Consider the following 17,500-nt stretch of genomic DNA (forward strand, 5'->3'; position numbering starts at 1 on the left):
TATGCTTATATGTGTAAACCCGCGGTAACACACATCATATGGTACGGATTTTTTAAGCTTCATTTACAAAATTCGAAATGACAACCCAGAGCTCCCCAACGCAAACAGTCGACAACCAAAATCCTCGCAATGAAACGAATGACAGACAGACCAATCAAAATCGGTCTTCGCGAAATACCCACAAGGATACCAAAAAACTGGACCGACCACCTGGTGGAATGGAAATAATAATAATAATAATAAAATATATATATATAAATAATCTTCAAACTCTTGATCGTCACTGATTAACCGCAAAACTATGCCCTGGGAGAGAGAGTAAAAACAACTAACTATTGCAATCTCTTTTCAGCCGCAATACGCAATTAGGCGGTAAACAACGGACCTAACAACCTGAACAAACCTTCTTGCCATATCAGAGACACTCCTCTCTCTCTCTCTCTCTCTCCCTCTCTCTCTCTCTTTTTTTTTTTTTTTTTTGTTAAACACGCCATTCGTTTTTTTTTCATGCCCCTCTCTAGCTCACAGGAACGGACAGACAGTAGAGGGAGAGGGAGAGGGAGAGGGAGAGGGAGAGGGAGAGGGAGAGGGAGAGGGAGAGGGAGAGGGAGAGGGAGAGGGAGAGGGAGAGGGAGAGGGAGAGGGAGAGGGAGGGAGAGAGAAAGAAACGACAGAAAGAAAAGAACGAAAGAAAAATAAAACAGGAAAAAAGAGAAGAAGAAAAAGAAAGCAAGAAAGAAAGAAGAAAAAGAAAGAAGAAAAAGATAGAAAGAAGAAAAAGAAAGAAAGAAGAAAAAGAAAGAAAGAAGAAAAAGAAAGAAAGAAGAAAAAGAAAGAAAGAAGAATAAGAAAGAAAGAAAGAAGAAAAAGAAAGAAAGAAAATAAAAAGAAAGAAAGAGATCAAACAGGAATGCAACAGAGGATATATATAGATAATTTAAAAAGGGCAGACACACGATAACAAAACAAGCGTGACGGCCGAAGACGCGAGCGCTTAACCTGGCGCGTGCGAAAGCTCGAGCGGGCTTTATGGCTAACGGCCGAAGCTTGACTCCGACTTCGAACACCGAACGCCTTTGGACCTGGCGTTGGCGCGGGGATGTATGTTTTATGCAATTACAGCTCTTTAATAAACCCAGCTGTATACCCGCGAAGGTGAGCAAACACCAGCCACGTTTTGCATTGTAATCGCCTGTCCGAAAACTGATGGTGCATCGGACACGTTAAGTTCAGCTTTGTTTATGTAAATATTCAGGAACGTCGAAAGACTTCGCTGTATCTGCTTCCTCTATTCAATAACGGCATGTCCTCTTCCTCCCATTCGAAACTTTTTTCAAGTTTCATTCTTTCTTTGGCTTTACATAAAAATAAAAAAGTGAAGATATATAAATATATACATGTTTATTTAGATATCTGTAAAGCATGTATGTGTGTATCAAATATATATATATATATATAAAAGAGAGAGAGAGAGAGAGAGAGAGAGAGAGAGAGAGAGAGAGAGAGAGAGAGAGAGAGAGAGAGAGAGAGAGAGATAATGTATTTAGAAATATATAGGTAGATATAGATATAGATATGTGTATATATAAATATATATACATATATATATATTTATATATCCATATATTTATATCTTCATCTTTATATCTACATATATCTATATATACATTATATATAGATGTAGATATCTATATCTATATCTATATATACTTAAATAATATTTAAATTTATATATATGATATATGTATATAAGTATAGATATAGAGACATGTATATGAGAATAAATATCTATATAGATATATATATAGATATATGAATAAATATACATATATACATTATGTATATATATTATATATATATATTATACATATATATTATACATATATATTATACATATATATAGAGTATTTATATATTATGTGTACAAATATATATTTATATATAAATTATATATACATTATATATATATATATTATATATATTTGTATATATATTTATATATATATTACATATACTACATATATAAATTATATATATACACCTCTCTCTCTCTCTCTCTCTCTCTCTCTCTCTCTCTCTATATATATATATATATATATATATATATATATATATATATAAATATATATAGCTTGCTAAGCCAGAACACCCAACATGTCACCTGACTCCTCACCCTTTATCACCGTATAAAACAATATTGGCTTAATAGAGAACGTAGGCTACATAAACACAAAAAATAAACTATTATATCACTCTCCGTGGCGGGACATTGATCAATGTATGATAATAAACGAATTAGCTAACAATTTATTGCCCATGACAGCCCGCCAAAACAATCGCGCATACATTCGGACACTGTTTTTTAACGCGCCCATTCGAAATCGCTTGAAAAAATAGAGACAGAAAAGGGAAATGCGTAGAGGGGGGGGGGGGGGGAGATAGGGGGAGAGAAAAGAATGGTTGAAATGGGTCTTGTGGAGATGCAGTTATCCTCAGCGACAGTTCCTACGACGATAAATTACAGACCGATACCACATGACACTTGGGCCGGACCGACGTGCAAGTTAGGTTGTTATGATATATGGATACATACTCCGTCTGACACGCGCACGCTCACGTTAGTTCGTTTGTTCGTACGTTCGTTCGCGCGATCGTTTGTACGTTCGTTCGTTCGTACCTATGTCCTCTAATCCACCCCCTTCCCTCTCTTCCCGTCCCTCCCCCACCCTTTTTCCGCTCCCTTTCTCTCACCCTCTCTCTCTTTCTTCCTCTTTCTCTTCTCTTTCTTTTTTTTCTCCCTCACTCTCTCTCGTAAATATTCTCATTACATTCTCATTCACACTTCTCTCTAGACTTCCGCTAACTCTTACCTTCTTCCTCTGCTTTATTCATCATTATCTTCTCCGTTCCCTCTTAATCTTCGTCGATGTTACCTTTCGCCGCCACGGCCCCGCAAACATATTTCTGTCTCGCATCATCAACGTACGCCTATTGGGCCATCGTCCATAAGCTCTTTATAGAAGGATTCTCATTGATTTCTATCTTCATCATGATAAATACGAAAAAAAAGAGAATAACATCTAAATATCATAAAATGTACCATGAGAGAAAAGGGGAAAAAAGACGAGACCCATCCATAACTAAGCTAAGTTTTAGAGTTTGTTTTGAACTTCTAAGTTGTATGTTAACGCTCAAGACATCCACAAATATCTGCGACTGACAGGTTGAAAGATTACCGAAGCATTCATTTCTCAAAACCCCCGCGCAGAGCAAATACAAATACGATATTCTTGCTTCTGGATTTTATGCAAGAGTCTGCCCTCCCTTCCCCTCCTCTCCCTCCCTCTCCATCCCTCTCCCTTCCCCCCCAGCTCCATTTTCCTCTCCCCTCCCTTACTACTTCTCCCCTATCACCCGTCTCTCTCTCGCGCGCTCTCTCTCTCTATCCCTCCCTTCCTCCCTCTCCCCTACCGGCCTTTTCCTTTTCCCTCTCTATCTCGATTTTCGCTTTCCCTATCCTCTCTCTCCCTCTCTCCACATAGCTTGTGATCGATCGATTCTGAACCTTATCTACGCAACAGACGCTGAATAATGATACAGTTGTGAATAGGGGAAGGGGAGGGGGAGGGGGAGGGGGAAAGGGAAGGGTAGGGGAGAAGGGAAGGGGAAGGGAAAGGAGAAACAGGGGCCCCTGAGGGGGGGGGGTCTTCATGCTGGTAGATGCAGAGAGAAATAGAGAAAATTTAAGTTCAACGCTGCTAAAATACCGACAGACAGACGCGCACAAAGGCGCAATCGGCTAAAACACGGCGAGCGATAAGCGGGGTGCCTGGGACGGTTGTCCACCAAACCTGAGTGCCGTAGAGAAGATGGGTTTCCCCTACAAGCGCAGGCAAAATGTCCAAAGTTGATGATAATTTCATTCTATAAGCCATCCACATGAAATATGAACAAACTTGCGCCATTATTTAAACGATAGTTGCTCGAAGTTTGATGATCCCCGGCCGATATGCGTCACCGGACCGCGCCGTCCCGCCAGCCATAGAAGCCGCCATCCCGCCAAAACCCCGCCAAAAACCCGCCAACCCTAGGCTATTTCGCGCCTGATATATTGGCTAGGAAATTTGCTCGGAAGATTGTTTTCGCAATATCAGGGAAATTCGAAACTGCTTTTCTTTGTTTCCTCTCCGTCCCTTTTATGCCGGAACAGGCCGAAAAAATGAATTATATTACGCACTGTCAAATTTAACAAGAACGAAAAAGGGAGAGAGAGAAAGAGCGAGAGAAAGAAAAAAAAATTACACGGTGGAAAAAATGAGGAAGTTAGTTTAGATATAATGATACTCGTTCGTCATCGCAACCCTACACTTCCGCTCGCAAAGAATAAAAAACGATTACATACTGCTGGAAGCGGGGTGCAGAGGATATCCATTGAAAACATACAATTAACTTTATATATCATGTTTTCACGCTCATCCTCGTTCCTCCTCCCTGGCTCCCCCCCTCGCCCCCCTCTCGCCCTTTACCCTCCTCCTCCCTCCCGCTCTCCTCCTGTCCCCTTTCCCCTCTTCGCCAGATCTCGCTTAGTTAGGTATCAAACCTTATATCCTCCATAAATCATTGCAAGTGTTCGCAGTTCCAAGGGAAGAGCAATTTGAACCCTTACTCGGACACGCTCACGCGACGGACTCGCCGACCGCAGTAAATGCACGAAAAACACACCGTACACATACATACATAAACACACACACACACACACACACGCACACGCACACGCACACGCACACGCACACACACACGCACACGCACACACACACGCACACGCACACACAAAAATCCAAACATCTTGCCCGCGAGGACGCAACAGCTACTTATCCCGCGATAATTGCAAGCGCGGTTCGGCGGATGGGGGGGAAGGGTAGTGGGGGGGGGGGGCGCACTCGCATCCCCCTTCTAGCAGCGACTGACCCGCCCGCTGCCCACTCACGACCCTTGCTATGCCACGCTGAAGACGAGAAACAAAAAGTCCCAAAAATGTTGGGGAATTGAGACAGGAGAAGAGGCGGGGCTGGAGCGGCGGCCGGTCGAGGTTGAGCTTGGGGTTGGAGGCGGAGAGGCGGCGGGAGGTGAGCGCCGAGGTGAAATATTCCCCGTTAACCTCGAAAAGGGTTCCAGCGAGTGAGCTTCCCCCGCGTAAAGAAAGAGCTAACAGCCGCAAAGTGGCTCCGCTGCCCCGTCTTGGGAGGCGCCGGCGGGGACGAATCTGCGCGCTCTTAACACTACCCCTTAAACGCTCTCTTGTTTCCAGATTAAGCTGATTTTATTCGCTTCTTTAACGGTGCTCCTTTCCTCCTCCTCCTCCTCCTCCTCCTCCTCCTCCTCCTCCTCCTCCTCCTCCTCCTCCTCCTCCTCCTCCTCCTCCTCCTCCTCCTCCTCCTCCTCCTCCATCCCCCACCCCATGCACCTCCTTCCCCGAACCACCACCCTCTTTCTCTCCCTCCTTCCGTCCCTCCCTCCCTCCTTCCCTCCTTCCCTCCCTCCCCCCTCCTTCCCTCCCTCCCCCCTCCTTCCCTCCCTCCCCCCTCCCCCCCTCCTCCCCCCCCCCCCTCCCCCCCCCCCTCCCTCCCTCCCTCCCTCCCTCCCTCCCTCCCTCCCACTTCCCGAAACACCGAGCGAGAGCAAAACACCGAGCCCCTCCCTACTCAACATGTGCCGTAATGCATAATTAACATTATAATCAACAAAGACGCGCCACACAAGAAAAATAACCGGGGGAGAAAGAGCAACATCACCCCCTCCCTCTCCCTCCCCCCTACGACTCAACCTCCAACACCCCCCCCGCCAACCCCAACACTACCTATCCCCCTGAACCCCTACGAACCCCTTACGAACACCCCACCCCCACCATACGCCGCCCCCGCCCCCTCCCGCCCCATACGCCGCCCCCCGCCCCCTCCCGCCCCATACGCCGCCCCCCCCGTCCCCCTCCAGCCCCATACGCCGCCCCCCGCCCCCTCCCGCCCCCATTAAACACAGCAAGTGCGCGGCGTCGAGGAGGTGATCCAGCCGATGTTTTCTGGGAAGCAAAACTAAGCCCAAGGAAAAAACAAGAGGGCCGGGGAGGGGGGGAGGGGAAGGGGGGATCACGCGACCGGTACATTCAAATGCAACGATTCTCATCCAATTCACGCGAACTTCCAGCATGAGAAAAACAACATAATATTCCAATTTATATACAGAAATGGACAATCCAAAGCGAATGTTTATGCAAATGAAATACAAATGATATTTTCTAATTCCCTGCCTGACGTTCATGGAGATCTTCGAACAAAAATATTGTAATGGCTGGCACGCTATTCCTGTTTTGACCTCGGGAGGCTGAGAGGGTCAGATCAAAAGCTTGAGGTGGAGATTCCTCCTCTTTTCGGGCGAGCGCAATTTCTTATGAATTACACGAGCCTCTATGCATTTTTCAGAAGGAGGCAGCGAGACTCCTTCAGCCTGGACACATAGGCGTCTTCAGGAAAAACAGAGATAGAGAGGGCGAGGAGGGGTTAGGTAGGGGAAGGAAAGAGGGGGAGGGGAGAGTGAGAAAGGGAGGGAGGGCGAGAGGGAGGGGAAAGGGAGGGAGGGCGAGAGGGAGGGGAAAGGGAGGGAGGGCGAGAGGGAGGGGAAAGGGAGAAAGGGAGGGAGGGCGAGAGGGAGGGAGGGCGAAAGGGAGGAGGGAGTAAGGGAGATCGGGAGAAAAAGTGAAAGAGGGAGAGGGAGAGGGAGAGGGAGAGGGAGAGAGGGAGAGAGGGAGAGAGAGAGAGAGGGAGAGGGAGAGGGAGAGGGAGAGAGGGAGAGGGAGAGGGAGAGGGAGAGGGAGAGGGAGAGGGAGAGGGAGAGGGAGAGGGAGAGAGGGAGAGGGAGAGAGGGAGGGAGGGAGGGAGAGAGAGAGAGAGAGAGAGAGAGAGAGAGAGAGAGAGAGAGAGAGAGAGAGAGAGAGAGAGAGAGAGAGAGAGAGAGAGAGAGAGAGAGAGAGAGAGAGAGAGAGAGAGCGCATGAAACAATTTCTTTTCAAACTGCTTAGTCAAACAGTTTCGAACAAACTTTTCAAATATATTACACGCCGCCATAATGAATAAACAAACATAAAAATTCAACGTCAACACCAGCTCCGCCAATTTTCATGATTCCTTCTTATCATCAATCGGAGGGAGCCATCAAAATCTACTGCCATCATTTATTACTGTCACATGTATTCATCAACATATTCATTACTTCCAACATAATTAGTCAAAGAGTAAAAGAGGAAGAACGGCAGCATTTGTGCGAGTCGAGAGGAAGGGGGAGGGGGGAGCGGGGAGGAAGGGGAAGGGGGTCACACACCCTTAAATCTAATATCTTAAGACTGCATTTGACAACGCCACACTTTCCTCGGAAATGGAGTACATCCCCGACATCATTATTTAAGTGCTTCTCCTATTCATCGCTGTCACTCAACCCCTGCAGTTTGCTCGGGCAAACATCTCAATTCCAGTAAATATCCTTCTTGGCTCATAATCATCCTCGCGGGAGGTATCGGTCAATTTCACTTTTAGTAAGACTCGCCGATCGAAAAGAAGTCCAGATTGATCCATAAAGTTGAAAGTGAAAACATACACAAGAATTACAAAACAAGAGGAAGAAACAAAAGAATAAAAAGAAAGAAAGAAAACAGGCGATAAAACATGACTATATATATATATTTTTTTTTTTTCTGAGTCTTTCACTTCTTTGTCAATTCATTTCCCTCGCCGACGACGGAGGAGAGACTGCAGGCAAAACAAAACGCGGGCTATGCGATATCTCAATCATTAATAGAATTTGCAAGTAGCTCCATCCAAGACGAATGTGACACGAGCTGCAGCGTGTCGAAAACAAAATAATTTGCATTTCTTCATTTCTTTTCCGCCATCAATAATTCCGGCGGCGGTAGTTATCACACGCAGCAGCAATGACCCTTGTCACGGCATCGGAACAAGCGCCGGTTACACCTCCTCTTTTTTCTTTTCTTTTTCCACTTTTTTCTTTTCTTTTTCCTCCCTTTCAGGTCTTTCTTCACACGGTTCAAATTTTATTTGTATTCTTTACTTGCTGCAGCGACGCGATTAGTTATTAAGGAGACGCTGCATGACAGAAGGGGTGCAGAGGAGGGAGATGGGGAGTGGGGGGGAGGACGGAGGGAGAAGGGGAGGGGAGGAGGAGGTGGAACGCAGAGGAGGGGATAGGAGAGGGGAGGGATATAGATGGGGAGAGGAGGGGAGGGAGATAGATGGGGAGGAGATGGGAGGGGAGGGGAGAATACGAATACGAACCAGTTCATCAATGGTAAAAACCTGCAATCATGCCAGGGCATTTGAACATTATCATACACATATATACACACACCCTTAAATCAAATACAGTGAAAAAATAGACAGGATGACAACAGCTGAGGATATTTGAAAAAAAAAGTGCCACGTGGACACTTTTCATCCAGACAGCATACTTTCTCATCCTCGTGAAATGGGCAGCCCCCCCCCCCCCACACCGCCTTCTCTACCCCCCCCCCTTTCGCATTCCTCCTCCTCCTCCACCACCACCACCCCCGCAAACGCCCACACTTCAATCTCCACCCCTCCACCTCCACCTCCACCTCCACCGCCGCCGTCGAGAATAATTCCGTCACCTTAACCCACGCGGACAACAACAAGCCCACGTGTGTATATATAAATCGAAAAATTTTTGTATACAATATTACTTTGCATATAAATTCTCTTCAAGAGGGCCTATTAGCATATAAAACGCGCCCGTACACAGCGGTGCATAGGTTCCTACTATATCACAGTACATCAAAGCTTATCGCGAGCTCACGTTGCCATCAGATCAAAACACGGCCGAAGAATGGCCGAGGCGTCCAATAAAGGTCTATCAAGTTTAACATACGACTGCGGGCTATGATAAAAGAAAACATTGCGATATAACAGATGACCACGGACGATAATAAAGGGGTGAAGTCTCAGGAGGCAAGAAGAAGCAGGCAGGGCGAGCAAAGCAGAGGAGGAGGAGGAAGGAGAGGGAGGAAGAAAGAGAAGGAGGAAGGAAGGAGAGGGAGGAAGAAGAGGGAGGAGGAAGGACAGGGAGGAGGAAAGGAAGAAGGGGGCGATTGGAGGACGAAGAGGAAGGCGTAGATTGCAGAAGGAAGATGTCTGGGAAAAGATGGAAAGGTCGAGATATGAAGTAAAAAAGGAGAGAAGATGGGAAAGGGGAGATATGAACTTAAAAAGGTAGAATAGAGGTAGATCGCAGGACAAATAAATTAACGCGAAAACAGGATAAAAAGAAGTAAGAAGAGGAAGGGTTAGGCTTGCAATAGCAGGAAAGACAGAATCCAAAGCAAAAGAGGGCAATAGTTACAGGAGAAGGAGGGGGAGAGGAGGATAAGGAGGCAAGGAGAGGACCTTCTTGCGCGAGGACCGTCTCTTGGCGCGCGGCCCAGGCGAGCGCCGGGCTTCCTCCCTCTCCGCCGGGCCTCGTGGCGGTGGCCGGCCAGCCCAGGCAGAGCAAGGCAAGGGCAGTAGACAAGGGGCGAGGCCGGGTCAAGGTCAACAAGAATAGGGAGGCTCCCCACACTTCGGCGTGCTTCAAGTTTCGCGCAGCCGTTTCGCCATTCCAGCCGCGACGGGCCTCCGCGCGTCGTGTCGTCCGACCACGCCGAGCGGAAGATGGAAGTGCAAGTCGCGATGCGTACAATTGGCAAGAAAAGGAAACTTCATTCTGAGCGCGATGATGCAAGCTTTTCGTGAACATCAATATTTTGTGACGTTTGGCAGGTCTAAGCATCTCCAAAAGCCTTCATATATCCCCGTATAAACATTCTTTTGCAATACATCCAAATTCAATACAATGCCTCTGTACATTGCACACACACAGGACTTCATAATATTTACCTTGTAAACATCAACATACGTATAAATTGCCTTCATGTGTGTGCCCCGAGGGAATACATAAGCATCACATTCAAAAACAACTATTTAAAAATTAGGGGGAAGCAACGACAGTTACAAACAGCAAACGGCTTACAAAACAGCCTCAAAAGATGAACAAACACACAGACAAGTAAACAAACAGCGTGAGAGAGAAAAAACGGGTGCCATGCAGATATATCTAACGAAATAAGAAGTGCTCTCGGTGTGGCAACCTTGTGCTCGGATCAAAGTTTCAGAGGTCAGCAATAAATATGTTATGGCAACAAACAACTTACTCTAAGTCTCTCGTAGCGCAGCAAGGAGACGCCATATCAATATCGAATAAGGCGTAGGGAGAGAAAAAAATGTAATAAGAAACAACGTTTTCTTACACCATGCAGATAATCCATTGCAATACCAACTATTTCGAGGCAGAGCAACGCAACCCTTCCATCTCTGAGACTACATTATTCAACCAAAAAAAAAAAAAAAAAAAAAAAAAAAAAGAGAGAGAAGAAAAAGAGAGGAAAAAGATATAAAAAAAAAACAGACAAACAAAAAACAAACAAACTCAAAAGAAATCAGGAAAAAATCTTAGATAGAAACAACCCGTGTGTGTGAGTATCCCCCCCCCCCCCCTCCGCCCTGCGTGCGTCGAATCCTGAATTAAAATGTTTGCTGGTGGCCCATCCCGACTAAAAGCGATACCTTGTTTGGCCTATATGTGCTAAAAAAGGGGGCCCAAAATTCTTACTCTCTCTAACGCTTGGCAGCAGCAGCATCGAAAGTGCAAATACGACAAAAATCTTCTCCATTGTAGAGATAAATACACATCCACACAAGCACCCGTACACACGCTCACGCTACGCACCTACTCACACATGCGCGCAATCACTTACTAGCGCACATGTATTTACTAATGTACTAACACAAAAAAAAGAAAAAAGAAAAAAAAAACACGCACAAGCCCGGAGCGCACGCGCAAACACACATGTACACGCACGCACGCACGCGAGCACACACACACACACACACACACATACACACACACACACACACACACACACACACACACACACACACACACACACACACACACACACTCACACACTCACACACTCACACACACGCACGCACGCACGCACACCCTCTCGCAAATCCTACACGAGCCTTCACATCAAAAGAAACACGAATAAACAAATAAATAAAATAAATCAAACGTCGAAGTTCAAGTTCTCTTGAACATCTGTGGTGAACTTTAAGTAATTACTTATAAATGTTCTCTAAACTTCAATCCTTGTCAGAAATGTAATCTCAGACTCGTTTTGAAAAATTAAACGTTTCCTTAGTGTTTCATGAAATTTTATCAAAGTCTTATTCAGTCTTATACCGATTTCGGATTATCTTAGGTGTTCAAAAGAACACTTAACATTCATCCAAACCTTTCAAGGAGACTTGATAAAAAAAAAAGTAAACGGAACAAAATCAAACCGAAATAAAGAAAAAGTAATCAAAGTAAATAAAGAAAAAAAATAATAATGCAGTCAACAACGGCCCTTTGAGAGACCAACAAAGTGATCTGTATGATGTTAAGTGTTCTTCCGGGCTGGTTAGAACAACTGAAATAACACCTACCTGGTTCATGTTGTCCGGTCTAAAGGGCAAGGGGGGCGACCAACCAAGGATTCTTACCTGCAAAGAAAGGAAAACGTGAGGAAAAAGTGTACTCAAAAAAAGAGGAGTGAAAATGGTCTCAAGGAGAGAATGAATAACAACGTTTTGAGTGACTGTTGTCCTTATCTCTGGATGTGTCTTGCGAGTACAAATATGTAAATGGGGCGCTCTTGTTAGTGCAGGCATTTGTGTACACAGGTGTATATATGATTATGTATGTACGAATCTGTGTACTGAATGTATGCGTGTAAACTAACACAGACACGCTATACGTTGATTACTTGTGCAACCATCATTAAAAGTCATTGATCTGTATTGACCGTAATAGACTCCTATTAGTCATTTCTATGTCGTATTCAAATAACCGACTTCTTCGGGTGGCAACAGTTACTTGAACATTACTTGCGAGCGCGGCAAATTCTGAACACTAACGGCCGCAAGAATAAATATCATTATAAACCATTGCCTTGTTAATAATGCTCTCGGGTAGTTAACGACACGGCGACCGACTACACGCAGAGATAACGCCTCACAGTACGTCACTTGCGCGTTTCGAAAGGCAAAACCAAAGTGCTTGTTCTGCCCATATGATTAGAAGAATGCTTCTCCAACTTCAACTACTTCTCCGCTGGGTCTCAAAATCGTTCCATTGTAATTACTGCTCTACTCGCTTGATGGTAATAGTAAAAAAAAAAAAAAAAGATCCGATAGCTGGACGATTCCCTTAAACGGGGTTTTGTATTCTTAAGGTAAACCCCGTTACGCCAACCCTGAGCTAATTTGTCTAGCAATTCCAACAGCTGAATAAAACATAGCGCCATCGCATGATTGGACTTAATAACACAAATGCAATACTGTTACTTCGGGCGTCTTAAGAAACGACGAAAGACAGTGAGAGTGAATGAGAGAGAGAGAGAGAGAGAGAGAGAGAGAGAGAGAGAGAGAGAGAGAGAGAGAGAGAGAGAGAGAGAGAGAGAGAGAGAGAGAGAGAGAGAGGAAGGAGGAAGGAGGAAGGAGGGAGGAGGAAGGGAGGGAAGAGGAGGGAGAGGGAGGGAGGGGAGGGGGAGAGGGGGAGGGAGGGAAGGGGAGGAAGAGGGAGGGAAGGGGAGGGAGAGGAAGGGAAGGGGGGGAGAGGGAGGGAAGGGGGGGGAGAGGGAGGGAAGGGGAGGGAGAGGGAGGGAAGGGGAGGGAGAGGGAGGGAAGGGGAGGGAGAGGGAGGGAAGGGGAGGGAGAGGGAGGTAAGGGGAGGGAGAGGGAGAGGGAGAGGGAGAGGGAGGGAAGGGGAGGGAGAGGGAGAGGGAGGGAAGGGAGAGGGAGAGGGAGAGGGAGGGAAGGGAGAGGGAGGGAAGGGAGAGGGAGAGGGAGTGGGAGGGAGTGAGAGTGAATGAGTGAATGAGTGAGTGAGTGAGTGAGTGAGTGAGTGAGTGAGAGAGAGAGCGAAAGAAAGAAAGAAAGAAAGAAAAAAACTTGGGATGAATAAAACATTGGCATCCACATGAAAATTCCAAGTTTCTTCACAAGTAAAATTATATACTTGCGTGTACAGATATATTTGGCACTCAAGCATGCTGGCTATATCAATTCAATAACAATAGAAAAACATCTTTCACATACAAATATAAAACTATTCTCCGTCTAACCGGACTGGTGCTTTACGCTACAATGTACTTTGCATGATGGAAGTGTACATTCGTGAATGCGAGAGAAAAGAGGGAGTAAGTGAAGAAAGAAAAAATGGGGGGGGGGGGGGAGACAGGAGGAGGAAAGGAAGGAGGGGGGGAGACAGGAGGAGGAAAGGAAGGAGGGGGGGAGACAGGAGGAGGAAAGGAAGGAGGCGGGGAGAGAGAGAGGAGGGGGGAGCGGAGAGTGGAATAGCAGGAGACAGGGAAAGAGGGGGGAAGAGAAAATGGGGGGAGAAGGGGGGAAGAGAAGAGGACGAGAGAGAGAGAGAGAGAGAGAGAGAGAGAGAGAGAGAGAGAGAGAGAGAGAGAGAGAGAGAGAGAGAGAGAGAGAGAGAGAGAGAGAGAGAGAGAGAGAGCAGATGGAGAGGGAGGAGAAATCATTGCCAAGGATGATCCCCCTACATAGAAAGACTTCCAACATTGCAATTCAAAATCACGCTGACCACTCTGCTCACGGAAAGTCTATCTCAAAAGAGAGAGAGAGAAAAAAAAATCAACACAGGCTAACTGAAATTAAACGACAAAGTATTAAGTAAACAAAAAAAGGTGTGCTTCTTGCGTTAAGATACAATTAGGCTCAAAATCCCATCCCCCACTTGATAGATTGATTTAGGGTAAACGCATCATACACTAATCAACCGAGCTAATCTAAATACATAATTACCAACGATATTCAGATCGCAAATTAAACATTCTCGTGTAATTTTGTCAGCGATAATCACCAGAAGTAATCCTGGTACATAATTAATCCTCAAAATTTTCGGAGCTCTTAATAAATATTTCAATGTATTTTCCATTACGCTAATCCCCTCTCATTAATCCTAGGCGAAGGTAATCCCACTAATATCAAACAGGAGATTCAATTCCCGATGCCCATTAAAAAGCAAGAGGAAAGCGGGAAAGTACAGCGCTTCTCAAGCCCGGCGAAACAGGGCGGCGACAGGCCACGGCTGTCACCGCGTCGGGCGCAGTTGCATTCGCCTGCGCCTGTCTGTAAATAAGGTGATACATACGCATCACACACACACACACACACACACACACACACACACACACACACACACACACACAAATATATACATATATACACACATATATATATATATATATATATATATATATATATATATGTATATGTATACATATATATATATATACATACAGATAAATAGATAGACAGACACACAGACAGAGACAGACAGACAGAAAGAGATATAGATACATACATAGACAGACAGACATACTAAGAGGCAGATACATACATACATACATACACAAACCGATGGGATAAATAGATTGGAAATCTATCGACGGCCTGACATACAGAGCGTGCGCGAAAGAAGAAACCGATGAACCATGCCCGATTTGTAACTCGAAATAAATTTATATGAAGATATCAAAACCAAAGCAATTAACCGTTTTTACCGTCTTTTTCTGAAGCCTGACTGCATAAAAAGTAACTTTCATGTATATAAAAATAAATATGAGTTTTCGGTACACGACATATACAATGGATCTTCCAGAAAGCACAAGAATCGTCTATAATTGCCATAAGAGCGAGAGCAGGGAATTATAGGCGCTGCGGGCAAGACTCGGAAGGTCTAATATCCTATCGCCTCGCGCGGACACTGGGAGAAGGCCCTCTCATCGCCACTATAATTCACCTCGCAAGACCCGCGTTGAGGTCTTGTATGAACAAAAATATTCCATATAATTCGAAGTTCCTAAATTATAGAGCCGGAGTGGATCCCAAACTCCCCTCCTTCCCTCCCTCCCTCCCTCCCTCCCTCCTTGCGTCCCTGCGCCCCTCTCCTCTCCCCGACCCTCCATCGTCATACCTCGCCCCCCCCCCCCTTCCCCACTCCAAATCTCCATCTCCATACCCCCTTCCCCTTCCCCTTCCCCTTCCCCCGCCCATTTCTGTACCCTGGGAGAATCGCACAAGCTAAAGTGGCCCTTATCACCCCATCTGGTAAGGGTTCGCCGTTAGCCAACAGAAGTGAAAACTCTTATGAATAAATGCGAGAATTTGCACATGTCCTTCGCAAGGTTCTCTTCTTACATTCCCATTCACAGTCGGCGAGATCGTCCTTCTCAGGCTAAGGATACCAGACCTCCACAGAGTCGTATGATAAGTATAGAGGTAATGCGAAGGGAGAGGAGGGGGGGGGGGGGAGGCGCGGTGGCGAGGGGAGGGGACGTGACTGGGAGGGGTAGGAGGAAGCCGAGTGGGAAGGGGAGAAGGGGGACCTAGGAGCTATGGGGGGAGGGGATGACAACCATACCCCTTGGCAAATATCACGAATCAATGAAGTCACGATCAAGGGCAGACATTAGTTCACGTGATGAGGGACTCGAAGGGAGAGCGGTGAGCAGAGAATTTCTCCAGGCACGTGGGAGGGAGAGGCTGGTTTCGGAATGCGTGAGGAAAAACACACACACGAGCGCATGCACGCACACACACACACGCGCGCGCACATGCACATGCAAATGCAAATGCAAATGCACACACATTATATATATGTATGTATATATTTATATTGATAGATATACACTGCACGTGTACACATATATACGGAGAATCTCCAAATGAATGAGACGAAGACATGAGCTAAGCTGCGTCTATGTAAGGCTCCACGCCCGCGTTGGCACCGAGCTACAGGGTTTGTTTTTTTTAAGAATTATTGTTCTAAATATGCCAGTGATGATTATATATTTTTTCATCCTCTGCTGTCTTCATTTTCATAATAAAATATCTTAATGTTTCATCGCATACCTGTGTTATTGATAACTAGACCCTCCCTTTCAAACAGATTAAATCAACTTTTTATGCCAACTAATTTATTTGTTATAGGAATTAGAAAAAAATAAGGATGATTTCAATCATAATAATATCAACAGTAAACTGAATAATAGTAATCATACACATCACAATCACAATGTTATCATTATTACCATGATTTAAAATAACAATAGTTTTCGCTTCGCACATAAGAGAATAGAAAAGAAAAGAAAAGAAAGAAAGAAAATAGCGGGACCCTCACTCCTAATAACCCCAACATATTGTACAGGATTAACCTTGTCCATCGATTACGGAAAGGAAACACGATCCTTATCATCAATGACGTGGATCATGAAAACGAAGGAAGAGAGAAAGAAAGAAAGAAAAAAAAAAAGTATCCACGCACTGGTGACTTGAGTAATAATACCCCCCCCCCACACACACGCCCCTTCCCCCACACCCCTCCCCCCTCCCCCCTCCCCCACAGCCGCTCGTGTGGGAAGACTTACCACGTGACCTTTCCGAAAGATGTGCAAATAGAGGGGCCGTCCCAGCTGCTCTACCAAATACTTGAATAATTAACATCACAGACTTGAACAACAGCTGAAAACCTGGTATAGGGTGTGGCAAAAGCAGGTAAGCCTGGGAAATGAAAGCCGAGAGGGGTAAGGGTGAGGTGGGGGGGGGGCGATGAGGGGGGGGGAATAGAGAGGGAGGGATGGTGGGAAAAGTGGACATTGCGTACATAGCATCAATACTGTAGACTACGGTTGAACTGAAGGCAAACAAGAAAAAAGAGAGATAAAAAAGACGACCCTACCAATTCTAAAAGTCAATCACAACCACATTTTTTTCTCTCTGCGATTTCAGAACAAGATCCGCCGTTCCATCAAAATGTCCTTTCGTCCCGTGTAAACTAACATTCTGGCCCTTCGAAAAAGACTCCGTGGGAGAGCCGGGGACCTTAAAGAACAGCCAGCTTTCCCATCCGCAACGCAACGCATCCGACTAAACTGTTAACATTTCGCATCATTCATTCATGTCCAATCTTCAGATTTAAAGCACTAGCAGATTGGATTTCAGGTGCGACATGACTGAGGCAATGTAAATGGTAATCAACAAATAAGAAGACCTTTCGAGAGAGAGAGAGAGAGAGAGAGAGAGAGAGAGAGAGAGAGAGAGAGAGAGAGAGAGAGAGAGAGAGAGAGAGAGAGAGAGAGAGAGAGAGAGACAGAGAGAGAGAGAGAGACAGAGAGAGAGAGAGACAGAGAGAGAGAGAGACAGAGAGAGAGAGAGACAGAGAGAGAGAGAGGCAGAGAGACAGAGAGGCAGAGAGACAGAGAGACAGAGAGACAGAGAGTCAGAGAGTCAGAGAGAGAGACAGAGAGAGA

The 17,500-nt window shown here is 45.6% G+C and overlaps 1 protein-coding gene across 9 annotated transcripts in view; it reads right to left on the minus strand.

The window, feature by feature from the left end:
• Window positions 1-17,500, minus strand: part of LOC125030521 (muscle M-line assembly protein unc-89-like) — a 344,127-nt gene that overhangs the window by 261,456 nt on the left and 65,171 nt on the right. For 5 of the 9 annotated variants that reach the window (XM_047620589.1, XM_047620588.1, XM_047620587.1 and 2 more), the window contains exon 2: window positions 11,607-11,663. The exons of the other annotated variants lie outside the window; for them this stretch is intronic. In XM_047620589.1, coding sequence (XP_047476545.1) covers window positions 11,607-11,663 — 57 coding nt within the window. The remainder of the gene's footprint in view (window positions 1-11,606; window positions 11,664-17,500) is intronic. 9 annotated transcript variants of the gene reach the window in all.

This window comes from Penaeus chinensis, chromosome 11 (genome assembly GCF_019202785.1).
Source record: "Penaeus chinensis breed Huanghai No. 1 chromosome 11, ASM1920278v2, whole genome shotgun sequence".
Lineage (NCBI taxonomy): Eukaryota > Metazoa > Arthropoda > Malacostraca > Decapoda > Penaeidae > Penaeus > Penaeus chinensis.